The sequence below is a fragment of the Alosa pseudoharengus genome, unplaced genomic scaffold (assembly GCF_046254945.1).
Source record: "Alosa pseudoharengus isolate Yale_2024_CS ecotype anadromous, Long Island Sound unplaced genomic scaffold, YU_APseudo_1.1 YU_APseudo_1.1_scf_10, whole genome shotgun sequence".
NCBI lineage: Eukaryota > Metazoa > Chordata > Actinopteri > Clupeiformes > Clupeidae > Alosa > Alosa pseudoharengus.
This window is the reverse complement of record NW_027468565.1, coordinates 31673939-31691535: the sequence shown is the minus strand read 5'-3', so window position 1 is coordinate 31691535 and position 17597 is coordinate 31673939. Positions and strand designations below refer to the sequence as shown.

The 17597-nt window shown below is 41.2% G+C and overlaps 1 protein-coding gene across 1 annotated transcript; it reads left to right on the top strand.

The window, feature by feature from the left end:
• Positions 1–7098: 7098 nt before the first annotated feature.
• foxl1 (forkhead box L1) lies at positions 7099–9475 on the top strand. The gene has a single exon (XM_076302036.1). It carries the CDS (start codon positions 7296–7298, stop codon positions 8490–8492), a length of 1197 nt encoding a protein of 398 aa, XP_076158151.1. The 5' UTR covers positions 7099–7295; the 3' UTR covers positions 8493–9475.
• The last annotated feature ends 8122 nt before the right edge of the window (positions 9476–17597 follow it).

Sequence of the window (17597 nt, the reverse complement as noted above, 5' to 3'; positions counted from 1 at the left end):
CCTATAATTACAGGTCAGTGCACGAAAATAATTACGTCTTGCCTGAGCAAAAAGTTAGCCTTCCAGACCAATTACTCCAGAAGTTACTAGGCCTACTTTATGTTTGTCCATACTAGATAGTAGGGGGGCCTATGTGTCTAATTTGGGGGCTTGTGGGATTCGCATGTTAATTTTTGGAGAGTATTATATCTTTGTTCTAGGGGTTCTTAAGAATAGAAAAAAACATGTCTCCGTTTTTTTTGAAGGTTTTGAAGGACCCAAATCAAAGGTCAAATTCAGAAAATGTAAAATTTGGTGTTTTGTCCATAAACCTCACATTGCTGGTATTATAGCATAGGGTTTGGTGCCAAAAAGCAAAGATATTGTACAAGGTAGTGTGCAAAGTGGACCACATAAACAATACAACATTATAAAACATTTTTAGGCTGATAATTGATCTCTTTAACAAGAAATTGTGCCTAAAATTCTCGAAAGTGTCCGCTTAAAAAAATAATACTTCAATATCAATTCATGCCTATTAGTGTGCTTGAGTGTAGGCCTAGCCTGCTCTGCCAGTTCTTGTCTACACCCATTCAGAGCACAAAGTGCAGAAATCTCTGTTAAATCAAGTTTAATAGACTTTTACATAGCTAGTATCAGCTGAAGTCTGTAAGGCCTTCAGTAGCCTATGTAAGTGTGAAGAAAAGAAAGGGTAAAAGGATCAGATAGACAGGTGAGTGTGTGTGTGTGTGTGTGTGTGTGTGTGTGTGTGTGTGTGTGTAAGAGAGAGAAAGAGAAACACTAGCAGTGACAGTTGGCTGTTTAGCTGGCAGTTATAAAAAAAATATTCTTGTTTTTGTCCATGAGAGAGTATGGAGATTGGTGATCACAGATCAGTCAACGATTACAATGTTACAGTGCAGTTATTTTACAACAGAACAAAGCAGTTTGGCACAGGAACTGCTACAAATCCACCTGGAACAGTGAGCATCTGCAGCATGCTAAGATTCACTCCTAGAAATCATGTGAAGCAGACAGGACTCAGTGTCTTCAGAAAATAAGTGGTAGACCATCTTCTGAACCTGCAGCAACACCTCCAACTGCATCAAGTCCATCTAGAGGGACCTTGTACACTTGTTCAGCAGCAGCTGCTGCCAGCATAGATAAGTGCTTCTTGTGTCAGAAGCAGACATAAGAGTGTCTTCATGAGGTGTCCTCTTTCAATGCAGGCAACCAACCAAGAGATATAAGTAATATTTTGAAGTCAATGACTTTTAACAGGTAGCCAGTGTAGAGATGCTAGGATGGGGGAAATATGTTCATTTTTCTTTTTTGTGTGTGAGCAGCTGCATTTTGTATAAGCTGTAAGCTCTTTAGACAGGTATTATTACAGCCAGCGTAATAGCATTGCAATAGTCTATCCTTGAGGTGACAAAAGCATGGATTCATTTCTCGGCATCTGGTAAGGATAAGGACTTCCTTATCTTTGAAATGTTCCTTAAATGGTAAAATGAAGTTTTGGTGATCTGTTTTATGTGATTATTTAGTTCTAGGTCCTGGTCAATTATAACTCCTAGGTTTTTAACACTTGTGGATGAGGTCAGTGGAAGATCACTATTTGTAGCCTGTGATGTGGATAGGATATCCCTCATATTTTTAGAACCTAAAACCTTGACTTCTGTTTTATCTGAGTTCAAAAGCAGGAAATTATTCGTCATCCATGTCTTTATATCTCTTATACATACGTGTCAAGTTTGGCTAACGGGGTTAATTCATCAGGTTTTATGGAGAGGTATAGTTGTGTATCATCTGCTAAACAACAGGGGCCCCAGCACTGAGCCTTGAGGCACTCCATATTTTACCATAATCTGGGTAGATGGTTTATTATGGACCTGTACAAATTGTTGATGGTTAGGAACGTATAATCTAAACCAAGCAAGTGCTGAGTCTGATGCCTATCAAATTTTCAAGCCTAAGTAGTACAGTATGTCATGGTCTATGGTGTCAAAGGCAGCGCTGAGGTCCAGAAGGACCAGTATTGATACAAGCATAGGCGTGCATACATAAACACTAGGTGGTGCTAAAGCACTAGGAAGTTTGCCCTTTATCAACGAAAATGCCCTTTTGAAACTTGTTTTTTTTATTATTATTATTAATATTATTAAGATTTTACTGAGTTCGGTTTTGAAATGATCTTTTGAAAACCTAAGCCATTAAAAACGACTGAAACAATGCCCCGAAATGAGCCACCTCCTTGCGCACACCCGACCAGCCTATCTCTCTTCCTTTGTCACGTGAACTCGCGCAGTCGCGCGCAGGGCACGCCAAATGCGCAGCACCATAGCAGTTCAGTAAGCGTCTTCAGATAGCAGGCATGGTCGCTGACAGGCTGCTTCTCCCGTACCCCATCAGCCAGGTAACATACAGATCAAGCAAAATCTTACAGTTTGCCCTCTAAGCCCAACATGTAATAATTTTGTTGTGCAGTAAAATGTCTCATTCAGCACCAAACAAGCATTTTTGCCGACTGGTCACCTGATAAACTAGTTAGATGAAGCTAGATAAAGTTTTACGCTGTAGCCCAAATCAATGACAGATAACGTGACGACCACATACAAATAATTTCGGTAGATTTATGTGTTAAGAAGAACGTTTTCTGTTGTATATGTTTTGTTAGGCAACATGTAGGCCTATTAAGATTCATTTGTGACAGAAGAAACGGGAAGTTCCCCATTACCTGTGAAAAATGCCCATCTGCATTCATGTAATGACAACAGTCAGTAGCCCACTATAACTCCTTCTCGTACTGTTTGGTCTCTTTATTGTCTTACAGATCAAGTAAAATCGTACAGTTTGCCATCTAAGCCCAACGTGTAATAATTTTGTTGTGCAGTAAAATGTCTCATACAGCATCAATGCCCTGATAGCATTGAATTATTTATAATCAAGAGCAAAACATTATCCAGGAAGGGGAGAGCAGTCTTAAGAAGGTGTGTAGGAATAGGGTCTAGTAGACTAGTTGTAGATTTTGATGAGGAAATTGTGGAAGTGAGATCTAATATGTTGTGTACGGTATATGGAAAAAAATGAAATGTTGTTTGAAGTCTCATCTGTGATTCTGTTATGTTTTTGCTATCTTTCAGCAATGGAGTATGTGTATTTGGTGAAACTGATTGGTTATTGATCTTATCTCTAATTGTTTGACATACAATCATAATACTGACATCATACTGTTGAAAATAACTGTTTTGTGAACTTTATTCAACATAGCCAGTGATTTAGGCGAAATGTATGGTGTTAATTACAGTGAAATATACAATTTCAAAAAAATAGGGTTGAAACAGGTAAAAAAAAATGGAGACATATTTTTTCTCCATGTTCAATGACCTCTAAAGACAGTCCAACCACTCTCCAAAAATTAACATTTCAAACCCACAGAAACCATATAGGCCCCCTGACTAAGATACCAACACGCACACTTCACCTCTATCCTGCCTGCCACCAAGAAAGAGAATGGGACGGACGTCGGCTGTTTTTAAACCATCCACCCAGAGCATAGACAGGTAACAATGCAACAATGTTTTAAAATGTAAACTTCTCAACAGTCAACTGATGTTAGCAGCAAGCTCACCTTGACCTCTGTAGGGTAGCAGTCTGGTTGACAGTATGAGAAAGTATAACATGGGTGGATAGGCTACATCAAATTATGAGTTGAATTTCTGTTTAAAAATCCAATGAAAATGGAATTAGCTAAGTGTTTTGATACTGGAAACACAGTAACATGCTAGAGGCTGATGAGGAAACAAGGTGTCTGCCAAGTCCTGATAATGAAGAAAATGAGATGGCCTATTAGTAAAGTAAAATAATAGCCTATATACTTGGAAATATAGGAAAAGTCAACATATGAGGAAAACAAATTTTACATCAGAGATCAAGATTCATTTTAATCTTTTTTTATTAAGATTAGGCAAAATAATATTGTGTCAATATACCTATGTCAGTGCCAGGACAATAGACTTACTTTTGATAGTAAATCTGACAAAAATATTTTTCAAACAACACACATTGACATTCTGAAATGAAAGACAGATGTGCCTAATACATCTCAATTTCCCACTTAGATATTTCTTTACAACCATGGCCTTAAAAAAATGACCAGTGCTTGAGAAAAAGTGGTTATTATAGGGATTGTGTCAGAGGGTTGATGATTTTATGATTAAAAGGGAACCAATTCAACTGTTTCATGTTTTGTTGACAAATTTTTTTTTATTGAGTTGTCAGCAAGCTGCATAGTTGTTCAATATAACAAACTGCAGCATTGCAAGGAGCCCGGCCTGAGCTTACCAGGAGGACCTAACAAGAGACAGCTGCTTTTATTTGTTTATTTATTTGATCAATGACAAATAGGCTAATTGACAGTTCCACAAACACATGCCCAGTAATTTTGGCCCTTTTTGTAACAATAGTGATTTTCCCATACATTTTTAAATAACTCTATATAAATTGGCCACACAAATGTATTTTACTTACAATGGACCATAATGGATGTTGCTGTATCTGATCAGGGCTGCAGGGAAACGGCCAAGTGGCCTAACTTACATGAGTGCACACAGCCATGCATGCACGTGCACAGACACACACACACATACACACACTCACACATACATCAACACACACACACACTCACACATACATCAATACACACACACACACACACACACATAGAGAGAGAGAGAGAGAGAGAGAGATGGCCACAAGTCTGTTGGCTAAAGTCATCATCAGTGCTCTCTTTCAGTGCTACCATTTAATTCTGCAAAGTTCCTGCACAGACATTGACACAACCTATTCTTACAGTTTTTCTCAGTCGCTTTGGTGCTTTTCTCACATCACTATTAACATTTGCACAGCAGTTAGTGTATTTCTCAAAACAATTAGTGCAAACTGCAAAACCTAGTGGATAACCTGCAAAAGCACGTCACTTGCTCAAAATGGATAGTCCATTACTCAAAAGCAAGTATTCATGTCCATGAAACTGCCACTGTCATCAAAATGAGAAGTCTTGACCCCATCGTTTATGAACAAGATATCAAATGGCTTTGTCATGTTTTCATTATGGCAGTTTATTCTCAGTGTTTTCCAATGCAAAAAAAGGTCAGAACTCAGTGACACTACCTGAACATGCTCAAGACAGCACTATACACAACTTACAGCCATTTGAAAAATACAGTAAAGTTACACATTGCTTAGGGGAGTAAGTGAGTACAAGACACTGAATACGTACGTTTAACATTTTTACTGTATATGCTCTTTGCAATTCTACAGCATTGTCACAGAATTTGATAACTAGTTTAACAATTTTGTATGTAATGACTTAAGCAATGAAATGAAGACTATTAGTTTTATTGGGAACGACTATTCAGCATTCATAAGTATAGTTCATTTTGACTGACATGACATAAGCAAATGATAATGTTTATAAAACAGCAGAGAATTGTATGAAAGCAACTGATACATGTCCGAAAGCATTTGCAATTTGTTCAGAGGAAGGAGAAATTGCTGTGTACAAATGACTAAATGTTGTGGAGGTTGAACTATGAGAATTTTCATTCTGATCTGAGAAACGCACCAAAGCGACTGAGAAAAACTGTAATGGGTAGTGCCACCTGTTTTTGTCTTACTATTTGCTTGTCTGTTGCAAGCCATGCAGGCCATATATAATCCATTTGAAAGTTCTCTTCTATTTAATTTAATCAACTTTCTTAAAAAAAGACTTTCTAAAATTAAAAGATATTTTTCTTGAATCTTGATTGAATCTGAGTTAACTTTCTAAAATTCTATACTAATGAGGCTGAGTAGATAGATAGATAGATATAGATAGATAGATAGAGAGATAGATAAATCCACATTATTTAAGGCAATTAGACTGTAAGGGTAAATTAAGGTGCATTATAAATGCACTATCATGGAGAAACTGCATAAATTCACATACAGTTCCGTATTTAATTAGAACAGCAAACATAAAAAGAAAGCAATAAATAAACATCAACTTCAAAATCATAGTTTGTCTGATTTGTTTTCTTTGGTGACATTTGAAAGCTTGTAAAGACATGTGTGAGTAGGCCTATACTACTTTACACAGAAAGGTTTTAGTCTGAACTGAAGTAAGGCTAAAATGAATTCTTTTGCACATATGGCCCAGCATAGTCAATTTGGGGCTTTGTTCTTTATAAATAATCGCCCATGACCTGTTAAAAAAAAAAACACTCAAACCCCGGGAAAGATGCAGAGTTTATTCACTGAAACCGCCTAACTGGTAATGTAAGCACAGACCAGCTGTGTGCACTTGTAAAGTTGTTATAATCCTTCGTTTTCTTCTAAACAGGAAAATACATAATATAAAGCATCATGCACGTATCTACAAATAATATAGTTTACCCTAACATCCCACCAAATCCCCCTTTTATGGAAATAGCTGCTCTTGGACGGCATTGTTGATAAAACTCTTAAAACTGTTGAATTTTTACTGCACGCGTTTGTGGAGGCGGTAGACAATATGGGGGATTGAACACACATCTGCATGGGTTGGTCTCTTCCCAAATGACTGCGGAAAGACAAAATATAACAGAGATAAAGTCAGTAATGCAAAAATCCGATAAAATACCCAAAGCTTAAATATAGCCTAAATTCAATATATAGAAATAAAAAACAAGTAGCCTATAGGCTCTGTGACGGATGGGACACTAACATCTTGAATAGAGTGAAATTATTTAAGTTATTTTCCATTCACATACTTTGTTTTCTTTTTAAGTAACCCACAGCATCTCCTAGTGAGAGCTCTGTCGTGTTTGCTTGTTCTCTCTGTGCGAGCAACTTTCAGCGTCAAGGGTGGACGTGATATTTCAAACATCAGATCAGTACGTTTATGTATTGGGTGCCCGGAAATTTTTCCAAATAAACACAGCTTGATTCAACTTGGGTGGGCAGACTTATCAACAGACTAATTCTATAAACAAATGAGGGAATAACCCGGCACACCATTGGCTGGTACGCTAGGGACACGCGGGGAGAGAGCCGGGGCTTTCGGCAATGAAATTTTAATTAATGTGGGTGGGCTGGGAACACGGCGAGTGTTTATCATAGACAATTTATTTTCCAGAGCTAAGTCAACATAAAACAGCAAACGTACAACAATTATTGAACATTTTAGACTCATGACGACGGAACGCGGCAGGAGTCTCGCAGTCTTTGCAGGAGCAGCTCTTGATGCGGGCTCTACCCTCCGGACTCGCAGCTGGAAGAAGCGAGACTAAGTAGTAATGAGCTTGTACCACAGTCGAGTGCCCCAGCTCGGTGTGCCCTCCTCGGCTCTCTCTCTCTCCAATTCATCCTTGATTTATGTGTATGGAAGTGAGGGCGGGGGGCTGATTCCAACTTTGGGGTTTGCTTCTCCTCGACAGGAGCCTCCGCAGAAACCTCCGTACAGCTACATAGCTCTTATTGCGATGGCCATCAAAAACTCGCCAGAGAAGCGTGCCACTCTGAGTGGTATCTACCAGTTCATCATGGACCGCTTTCCTTTCTACCATGACAACAAGCAGGGCTGGCAAAACTCGATCCGACACAACCTGTCGTTGAACGACTGCTTCATCAAAGTTCCGAGGGAAAAAGGGCGACCAGGGAAAGGCAGTTATTGGACTCTTGATACGAAGTGTCTTGACATGTTCGAGAATGGGAACTACAGGCGGAGGAAAAGAAAGTCCAAAGGCCAAGACGTGGGGGACGCCAAATCGAGCCATAAGAGGAGTAAAGTCCTAGTCGCTCAGCAGCATTGCGTTCCTAAAACGGACTCTTGTACGCACGCGGCGCGCGAGGATTCACCTCAGGGAGAGAGGACATTCAGAGACTCAGGAAAGAAACACAAAGAACAGAAAAATGAAGAAATGAAGCCAGTCCTTGGTGAGTTGAATAGGGTTCAAATTCAACAGAACGCATCAGTGCATTACCCAGATTTGAGCGCACACAGCAAATATCATCCGACAGGCTCGTCTCAGGACTGTCTCCCCGCAGTCCCGAATCCTCATGTTACAGATGCAAGTACATCATGGCAGGAGGCAGCGAGGCTTGGCGCTCCAGCAGCCCACACGGGCGAGACGGAGAGCCGAAGCCCCGTTACTGCCGATAAGAAGGATTCAAGCGCCTTGTTAGGTTCAAGGAGAAGTGCACTTATCTCCGAAGCAGATTCCAACCTGTGCGTTCCTTCATTCAATCCCATTAAAACTACAGAGAAATCCAACGGTTTCAGCATAGAGAACATATTATCTAAAAGAGCCACGACAAGCCAGCGCAGGTGCAGTTTCGGGAGCTCTGTTGCGCCTTGCTTGGAGACGCGCAGTCACGCGCTTACCTCTTCTGTGCTCCTTGGCGCGCGCAACCCGCGGTTGTATTCGATGGGATTTCCACTCTGCTCCTATTTGTCTCTCACTTGTCCCGAAAACGTCCTTCACCTCAGTTGAGTCTCACCTGGGAAAATAATTCCTGATCAAACCTATTGAGCAGCTTAATCCACAGAAACATTTTGGAGAGCATTTTGGACTGTTCTCGTGTCAATGTGTCTTTCCATTTATCCACTATGCTTTTCACTGTTTATAGATTAAGTATATGTCTACCTTTTTAGCCACTTCTAAATTCGGAATGTGTTTTGAAAGCTAAGTGTGTGGTGTAATTCCTATGACTATAAACTGTGATTTTGTTTGCCATAACAGTTTTAAATGAAGACATATGGGTTCCCAACCCCATATACTGAAGGTACTGCATTGGGAAAATGCGGAATTAAAAATATTATAGCTCATATTAAACCGCACTGCCTTTTTCTGATGTTTGCCATTTCTATTAATGGAATAGCAACTCCAGACAGAGTCATTCCAAGGTTCTGCACTTGGTTTGTACTTTGGTGCCCTAGTTACCTTAGTTGGTGGCACATACTAGGGCACCAAAAATAATAATAAATGTGCTAGGTTCTTTTGAGGGCCATTTTTGGACAGATGTGTCACAGTGGAAGATTCACTCCTTTTTAAGTGTTTGAATAAGCCACTGGACATTACATAAAGGATGCGGAGCCATGTTATACAATTAGATTCTAAAATTATCTGTCAGTTCCCATCTGTCAGATTTTTATTTTTTATTTTTGGGTGGAGTCACACTAGGGGTATATCTGTAAAAAATGTTGTCTTAAAATGTAGGTATCCCTGGAAAAGGCTTCACTCAAACCTCTGTTGAAACATACGAGTGGTTCCTTGCATTGCAAATATGATTTCTTTTAAAAAGCCTATGTTCACATCTGAACCAAATGCTCATCCGACAGAGTGTTTTGACCATGGAGTTACTGCTTTTCAGATACCAATAAAAAAGTTGAAAAGGTTGAGAATAGTGGCTCTTTGTCACTGGTAAGGACTGCTTATACATATATGGTGTGTCAGATATCAACACAGAGCGATAAGAATCTCAAAGTAAAGCAAAAATAAAACACAGTTAACAAATAATTACTGAAGATTCCAGAATCAAAAATGTACCGAAATGTGTATTATGAAAAGATGAGTATTTTAGGAGGACTTTTCAAGGACTACAGTAGAGGGATATTTCAAAGGACGTTTTCAAAGGTAGTGCCCGTGGGGTTTTTAGACTACGGCCTTCACCCTCCCCACGCTCTCACCGTAATTAGTGCTGACATTTGTTTGAAAGAGGACATTTTTTCCATTTGAGAGAGTTGATGGCTATATTTTGTTCCATGATTAATGAAAACAAATTCTCTTCCTGTTAAAAAACACAAGATGAAACCTGACTCTTTTATGATATCAGTGGAGAGATCACCCCCCCCCCCCCCATTTTACAGTACATCTCTTTTATTGTTGGTTCACCATAACTCACAAGTTTGGCTATTGTAAGTTAGACAGTGCATCACATCCATGTTAGAGGGTTTGCAGTGTTGTGGCCTGCTAGCCTCACTGTAAAGCGTTCAGTTCATGTAAACCCTCCGCTGCTATATATATAGAGAGACCTCACACTGCCGATGAGGAGAGCACGAACCAGGAATGCTGCTGGAAATAAATAAACTTGCCCACATTTGAGGGAGAGGAACTTACAAGTCACAAGCATTTCCTGTGTATAGGATTCTTCTGTTGAAAGTGTAAATAAAACGTCATCCTGCAAACTCTTTTTTTTGTTTCTCAAAGAGGCAGAGATTGCATCCTTCAGCCCGCCTCTATCATTAGTGAACATCTGTCCGAGCCTTGATCATTTTTAGTGCTCAGGATTAAGCTTTGAATGCACATGGAATTCGATACAGTATGAGATCAGTTTCAGTGAGCATATAGGTCTCAGTACATTTTTACATTGACGATTCATTGCATTCAAATTGCCACTATATAACAGTAGCATTGCATCACAAACTTACTTGTGAATATATAGTTTAAGTTCATTTAAATGGAACAAATTATACTCTTTAGAAGTATGGGCACATTTCTCAGGTAGAAACAAAATCAAGGTGTCATGGTATTTATTTGTGATTAAATGTAATTATTCTGCTGCAAAAGTCACCGGGGCTATGTGAATCTATTCTAAGCAACAGTTCATAGATATCATTGAGCAGCACGTTAGAAATCACAATCAACGGATAAATAATTAGAAAAAAAAATCATAGAAAATACATGTATACTGTTTGTAATCAATGCAAGTAATCCTCTCTGTACATGAATTATGATAATATTTGGAATTATAGTAAAAGGTACCCACTGACAAAATACAATGCACTTCAATAAACCAAAAAATATTGTACACGCTATATGTCTCTAAAAAAAGATAATTTATTATCAGACTGAATCTAATCCAAATCCAAAGTCTCATCTTTATATACTTCTGGCAGTGCGACAGATATCCATTAGAATTCATGTTATATACACTGTCCACGCTTCATGTTACTCTGCTGTGTATACATCTATCCATGTCCTGTTATGCTATTCTTTAATAATCTCAGGGAAAAGATGAGGCAAAATGGCTACCAGATCATAAATATTGTTACAGCAGTTGTCAGCCCCAAGATGATAGTGTTGATTATGTTAGTAGATAGTCAAAACATATCTACAGTTATTGTTCTCTTCTCTCCTCTTGTTATTTTACAGAAGAAATAAATACTTTAGAGTGTGTGTGTGTGAGAGAGAGAGAGATGGAAAGAGAGAAAGGCGGAGACGGATAAAGAGAGAGACAGAGAGAGACATGTGCTTATGAGAGTGCCCGCGGCAGTGATGAGGTCATCACTCATTTCCATTTATTTAGTGAGGAAGCTGAGCTGCACGTAAGAGTCCAGCCCCAGTCCCACGCAGTGCCTCTCCAACACATGGATGGACCCAAAGGGTCACACGCAGGGTGGCTGTGGGGACACATTCCGTTTCTATTTTAGACAAGCAACGAATATCTTATGGTCCGGTGAGAGATATATTGCTCTCTTTAAAAATGTTTCTTCATAAGTTCTTTATCAAGCCAAGAGTGACATTTAAATAAATAAGTTATTTGTAGCCCTAAAGGATTTACTTTTTCACAACTAGAAATGCCTTTAATGGTGAAATGTCAAGAAGTGGCTTAAGACAGTAAATTAATGGTTCTAATAGTTCTAACTAAACCTTTGATGAGGTTTTTTTTTTGGTAGCAAATCAGCAAATCAAAAAAACAAAAAAAACTGCAGTGTAGTGGTGGAAGCTATCTGTAACTTTTCAGCGCAAGGACAGCTTCAGCTGTTGAAATCTCTTCTGAAAGTGATCAAAAAGGTCACACAGACAACCAGTGAAAGAGAGAGACAAAGAGAATAGACAGATAAAGAGAGAGAGATAAAGAGAGAGAGACAGACAGAAAGAGACAAAGAAATAGACAGAGAAAGAGTGAAAGAGAGAAGAGAAAGAAGAAGACTGAGAGATGCTGTGTCATCGGTCTCGTTTCATGTGCAATCAGTTCACCACCCGCTTCCTCGACTGTGCCATTTTTCCGACCACCCCGCTCCAAAGGGGGTTTTAATCTTTGAGTTTATTATGTATTTTCACTCTCTACATAAACCAACCTCAGTTGTGCAAATACACACTCAGTGGTGCGGGAGGGTGGGGTGGGCAGTGATGAAGATGGATGGCGATGCTGAGAGGAACATTAGCCACTAATCAACTTGTGTGTCCCGCTGGCTCACAGTTTTATACATCATTACCCACTGAAGGAATGCTGCCAGTCCGACGCACAGTGCATGGGGGCGGGCGAGGGCCTGTTTACTCCGCGCATAACACAAACGCACGCACACACACACACACACACACACACACACACACACACACACACACACACACACACACCCATGTGTAGAGCATGTGGGTCATAGCATGGATGTACCAGTCTGCACAGAAGCATATACGTGCATGGGCGCTTGGCAGGTTACATGCTGCCTTATGAGCCAAGTGTGGCCATGGTCATTCTCTGGTGCACAGATGCTGCAGAGACTTCGGTGGTTTAGTGTGGTGCAAGTCATCTGTGCCCTCTGTTTAATTTTTCTTGAAAGATGTTGCTTTTATAAGAAAGTATGTGTTTGTGTGTGTGTGTGTGTGTGTGTATTTGTTTGTGTGTATGTGTTTGTTTGTGCAGAGATGGTATTGTTGAGGTGTGAGTATATTAAATAAATAATGGAGTTATATGCATGTACTACACACCACACACATATGCACACACACAAACAAACATATGGTTGTAAAAACAAAAGAAGAGGCATGTTCATGCCAGTCTGCAGTAGCCTGACGAGCCAGACCCACATTAAAATGTAGGGTCTGGGCACTCACCGTTCGCAGTGCTCAGTCAGAGGGGCGGGATAATCGGTTGTCTTTCAAATTCCTTCTGCACGCAATAGGACAGCGCTATGAGTCCCATGCGTTTCCCACCAGCGGAGCTAGTTGGCTAGTTCAAACTTTTGCCAACTTAATAAAAGCTTAACTCGTGTCACACTGTTCGCCAACAGCAACATCCATCTTATTTGTTTTCAAGTAGCAGGGAATTCAAGCCAAACCGTTGCAACTCTGCCATCAATCATTATGTTAAGCCCGCCTAACGGCTCTATACACAATTTGATTGGCCTGATAGAAGTTTAATTTTTTGAGCTCACAAGCCAACGGAGAGTTGCTAGACTAGCCCTGGCAGCAACGCTAGGGTGCGTCTAGATTTCTAGGCTAAGTCTGCAGTGCAAATGTGGAAGAAGTGAAGGGAATACCTGGAAGTGCCCTCGCGCCACAAAGCCCCACATCTCACATTAGCTACTGGAACAAATTTCTCCAGGGCTACTTCTAGTTGTTCAATTTTACAATGTGTACAAAAGGGGGCTAAGGAGTACAAACACGTACCCTGCAGGCCTGCAATCACAATTCCCTTATTGTCACACACATGTTTAATTATCTTTTCCCGTCCCCTCTGTGAAAACTGTGACAGGAGGTTAGCACAATAAATCCAAGTCAAACCCACACACATGAGCACACACAGTAAAGGACATGATTACATGTGTAGATCGTACCGTGAAAATATCATTTTCAAGTGGAATAACCGCAAGCGAGAAATAAACCCAGGGATATTGTTCCATTGACCTTAAAAAATTCCTACACAAATAATCACCATGCTGGTCGACTGAGCACCAGTTGGCTTCGATCGCTGCGGGTCCGCTGCCAGATTTCACACTCGCCAAAAAAAACGATGCTGCAATGCTGGGGCTCCCAGCTGCTGAGTGCATGGTTTCATACAGACGCACACACACACCAACACACACACCGAACCTCGGTTCCGCCCGACCCGGAGTTCAAACTCACTCAGGGACCACACCAAAACATTCACAAACACTGCATCACTTAACATACGTCACATTCCTAATCTCTCATGTTTCGAAAAGTCTCATTTTCTAATAGCTCTGTCTGAACTAACTTGACCAGGGATACATTTATCATTAAGCTATTAGACTTCTCATGGATGGCAAGACAGCATATGATAATAATAATCACCATTCAGGCCACTTCTGAGATTATTTAAGACGGTGAAGGTTTATTTATAATATTGGCCCTCACCTCACACACACTCCGACAGGTCTCCACTGCTTTATTTGTACTATTTAAGGTGCTGCCTTCAGCTTCTTGGCACCTGACTGGACCACCTTAAAGTTTACTCTTTCATTACGGCAAAGGTCAAGGGGTGAACATCTGCCTCAGCTTCTGTGTAAGCGTGCCTTTGTTTGTGTGAGGGAAAAGATGAAAAAGAGACTCTCGTTTCCTGAGAAGACACACCAATGTGTTACAGACGCTGAAGTGTGTGTGCGTGTGTAAAGACTCAGTGTAGTTTATTACTGTAACAGCTGAGACAATAGGAGATCCCTATGCCAAGCAGAACCCGATGTGATTCAGCTCTGTTGATGAAAAAAACTCCCATCACTGAAACAGACGGGTTGAGAGCACGGATGGAAAAATCAGCACTGTTGCTCCACACAAAGAGGAGAGGAGAAGAGAGGAGAGGAGAGGAGAGAAGAAGAGAAGAGAGGAGAAGAGAGAAGAGAGGAGAAGAGGAGAGGAGAGAAGAGAAAATGAGAGGAGAAGAGAGAAGAGAAAAGGAGAGGAGAGGGCGTCAGACCTCAAGAACAACAAATCTCAGGCTGGAGGCCAATGCGTGTGCTCCAGATGTGCCTGAAACTTATGGCATGAATGAAAACACCTCTGCAGTGTGCGTGTGTGTGAGGATGTTAATCTGTACAGTTTCCTCGGTGTGAAAATATGTAGTTTGTGTGTGTTTGTACGCATGTATGTTCATGTGTGTTTGACGTGATATATACTGTTGTGTTTCTGCACGTGCTTGTGTGTGTGGATTTCTGTGTGTCCATATGCATAAGTTGCTGTGTGTGTGTGCATCCCATCCAGGCCCATCACTCTGGGTGAGTAGTGCGTAGTCCTGTGCAGACCACCATGTTGACATGAGTCTCACACATAATCCAGCTGAGGAAACTCAACTCCAGCCGCCTCTCCCTGTGAGCCTTCCAAAAGGGCAGCCGCCTGTGCAGTCTCCCCAGGCCCCTACTCCAGTCGGTCACAGGGCTGACCAAAAGGCCAGCATATGCACACACGCACACACACACACACACACACACACACAGTGATACAGTAATGGAGACACACACACGCACACACACACTAAGGCTACGTTTATACGGTGACGATGAAAAGAGAAGACGCAGAAGGGGCATCTCGTCTTCATTGTTTTATTCGCGTTTAGACGAGCATTCTCAGGGGGAAATCTTTGTTTATATGAAGACGCAAGAGTATGTGATATTCGATTGGATATGCATTCCAGACCGCTGGGTGGTGGTGTGATAGAACCCCGGTACGTCACGCGCAGACATTCTAATTTGACAGTTTAGCCAGAGAGGTAATCAAGGATCTTTGGTTTAGCCGTTTAGACGGAGACGCAACCCTATAGAGTCTTCAAAACTCTACACTCTGGAAGGAGTCTTCAGATTTTTGCGTCTTCAAGCCCTGATGGCGGGGTCGCCGTGTAAACGAAAGGCCCTTATGATAAAATATTTTGTCGTCTTCCTTCGCAATCGTCCTCGTATAAACGGCCCCTAAGACACACACACGCACACACAAACAGTCATAATACCGACTCACACACGCACACACTCAAAGCTGAATGCACAGACCTTTCATACAGAGAAACACAGAGACAGACACTCACACAGTCACACAAACACATGGACACACATGCTTACCCAGAAATGTACTGAAACAGCTGTCTCTGGTGAAACAGAACAGTTTTAAAAATAAATAAATTTGCTGTTGTAACCCTCTTGAAATCAAAATATACATTACAAATGAGCCCAATCAAAATATCAGTTAATATCGACAAACAAAGAGACCCACGGCAGAGGAGATCAAGGTGTGTGTGTGTGTGTGTGTGAGAGAAAGAGAGAGAGAGAGAGAGAGAAGAAGAGTGCACAGAAGCATGAGATGAGAGTTGTGTGTATTTGTTAGAGATGAAATGACTGTGTGTGTGTATATACTTTACATGTGTGTGAGTGTATGCTTGAAAACTAAGAGGTAGTGTATGTGTGTGTGTGTGTATGTGCCTGTTTGTAAGAAAGAACGAAAGAGGCAATGACAGAAAAACTTCAATGATGGAAGACTATCTTAGAAGGAGACCTCGTAATAAATGTAACATTAAAATGTGTGCATTAGGAAAAGAGAGAGAGATGTGTGCCTATGCTTTGCCAAAGAGGGAGTGTGTGTGAGGACAGCAGAACTTGTCTACAAGTAATCCTAACGACGCTGTTTGGGATCAATGGTGTTTGGAAAAATGGGAAAGAAAAATAAACGTGCATTTGTATAGCTTACACTCTGAGTGGATAGATTCCTGTATACACGTCATAGAAAAAAAAAACTGTGAGAAAATGTGAGTGTTAGATTTTTGAGAACATTGCATATGATCTTATTAAATAAAGTTGCTCATGCAAAAATGCTCTGGAAAAGCTGTGTGAGGGCAGTGTGTGTGTGTGTGTGTGTGAGGGGGGGGGGGGTGTCTGAGTGGGCCAGTGATGGCTGCTGTCAGATAAAAAGGCCTTGGCCTGCTGTTCAATCTGGGACTAATTAAAGTCAGTGAGAATGTATGTGTGTGTGCCTGTGTGTGTTTGAGTGGCGCTCTGCTTGTGTGACAGCGCTGCCCAGGCTTTCACAGCTCATTACGCAGCGACCAATCAGAGTGCGGCCAGCGTGACCGATGTTTATTTACACGCTGGAGCCGGAATGGCAGCCATTTGGCAGAGAGGGACTGGCGGCCCAGGGAACACACCCGCTTTGTGCTGCCTGCCACTGACAACGCAGACGTGCTCGGCACCGCTGCAGCGCATAAACACACCTACACACGCACACACACACACACACCCATGCGCATACCTACACACACATGCACAGACACAAACACACATATCCCCATGCACACACACACGCACAGACACAAACACACATATTCCCATACACACACCCATGCATGCACACACCCACACACACACCCATGCATGCATACACCCACCTACACACACACACACATAGTCATAAATGCACCCACAAACACACACATACCCCCATGCACACAACCACACACACACTCACACCCATGCATGCACACACCCACCTACACACACATAAATGCATTTACAAACACACAGACATACATACACACTCACTCTCTCATACATACTCCCATGCATGCACACGACCATAAACACACTCACACCCCCATACACACAGATGCACGAACAAACGCACGTGCGCGCGCGCACGCACACACACACACAGAGCTCTGTGTCACACATGCCACACACAGACACTTGATTACGCCTCACATCTGCACTCAAACACATTGTTTGGTTTTAAAATATAAACTTTCAAACCCTCCGCGACACGTATACAGCCTTAGAGCTGCCTGTCGGTTTAGCAAGAACCAACTCAGAGAGAAAAGGTATGTTCAAAAAGTCAGCAGTATACAGTATATTTGAATAAAACCCAAGAATCAGTCTGGAA

Bases quoted from the DNA above. Each gene is read 5' to 3' on its own strand.
- foxl1 (XM_076302036.1), top strand. From the start codon at position 7,296: ATGAGCTTGTACCACAGTCGAGTGCCCCAGCTCGGTGTGCCCTCCTCG.